At 35.8% G+C, this 1,447-nt stretch overlaps 1 protein-coding gene across 1 annotated transcript; it reads left to right on the forward strand.

The window, feature by feature from the left end:
• Window positions 435-1,344, forward strand: LOC104778583 (transcription factor bHLH89; the record flags this gene model as incomplete). The annotated part of the gene is made up of 3 exons (XM_010503035.1): window positions 435-461; window positions 552-959; window positions 1,040-1,344. Coding segments are annotated over 3 exons (558 nt in total), but the record flags the coding sequence as incomplete, so codon positions are not given.

Below are 1,447 nucleotides of genomic sequence, written 5' to 3' on the forward strand. Positions count from 1 at the left end.
AATACCAAGGTTATTCTCATAGATCTTTCAATTTAATCCTTATATCAGTTTCAAAAGACCGTATTAGAGTAACTAATTGTGATGAACAGATTTGTGAAGGATCAAGTGTTTATGCAAGCGCCATAGCAGACAGAGTAATGGAAGTGTTGGAGAAACAATACGTGGAAGCTCTTTCGATGATTAATGGCTATCACTGCTACTCCAGTGATTAATGCCGTAATGCGTTTATCATATCTAGCTGGTTATTACTTTTAATTATGGATGATTTAATAATCACATTAGTAGTAATGTTTTCGCACTTTTGTTCTTAGCTGTGTGGGCTTTAGGCTTTAGCTATGCCTCTGTTTTTCCCCCTTTTTAGGGTTTTTTGATTCTGTATGTGAGAGAGAGTGAGAGTTCCATCTTTTTCCTTTGATCTTAATAATTAAAAAAAAAACNGTCTAATTCCAAATCCCACTAAGGTCATCATACTAATATACTACTTAATTACTTCTCTTTCAAGTAATAAACTTTACAAACTAAAACCCGTATTTCCTTAATTTTATATGTAGAGTGACAGAGCATCAATCGTGGGAGAAGCCATAGATTACATCAAAGAGTTGTTAAGGACGATCGATGAGTTCAAACTGCTAGTGGAAAAGAAGAGAATAAAGCAGCGGAACAGGGAAGGAGATGATGTTGTTGATGAGAACTTCAAGGCTCAAAGCGAAGTGGTTGAACAGAGTTCGATCAATAAGAAGAACAATGCCTTGAGATGCTCGTGGCTCAAGAGGAAATCAAAGTTCACTGAGGTTGATGTACGTATCATAGACGATGAAGTAACGATAAAGATCGTGCAGAAGAAGAAAATCAATAGTTTGTTGTTCGTATCTAAAGTCATTGACCAGCTTCAGCTTGATCTTCACCATGTTGCTGGGGCACAGATCGGTGAACACCACAGCTTCTTGTTCAATACCAAGGTTATTCTCATAGATCTTTCAATTTAATCCTTATATCAGTTTCAAAAGACCGTATTAGAGTAACTAATTGTGATGAACAGATTTGTGAAGGATCAAGTGTTTATGCAAGCGCCATAGCAGACAGAGTAATGGAAGTGTTGGAGAAACAATACGTGGAAGCTCTTTCGATGATTAATGGCTATCACTGCTACTCCAGTGATTAATGCCGTAATGCGTTTATCATATCTAGCTGGTTATTACTTTTAATTATGGATGATTTAATAATCACATTAGTAGTAATGTTTTCGCACTTTTGTTCTTAGCTGTGTGGGCTTTAGGCTTTAGCTATGCCTCTGTTTTTCCCCCTTTTTAGGGTTTTTTGATTCTGTATGTGAGAGAGAGTGAGAGTTCCATCTTTTTCCTTTGATCTTAATAATTAAAAAAAAAACAATCTCAAACGTTTCATTGTAACTGTTGTTCATCTTTAAGTCTTAACTCTTAAACATAAG

This window comes from Camelina sativa, chromosome 3 (assembly GCF_000633955.1).
Source record: "Camelina sativa cultivar DH55 chromosome 3, Cs, whole genome shotgun sequence".
Lineage (NCBI taxonomy): Eukaryota > Viridiplantae > Streptophyta > Magnoliopsida > Brassicales > Brassicaceae > Camelina > Camelina sativa.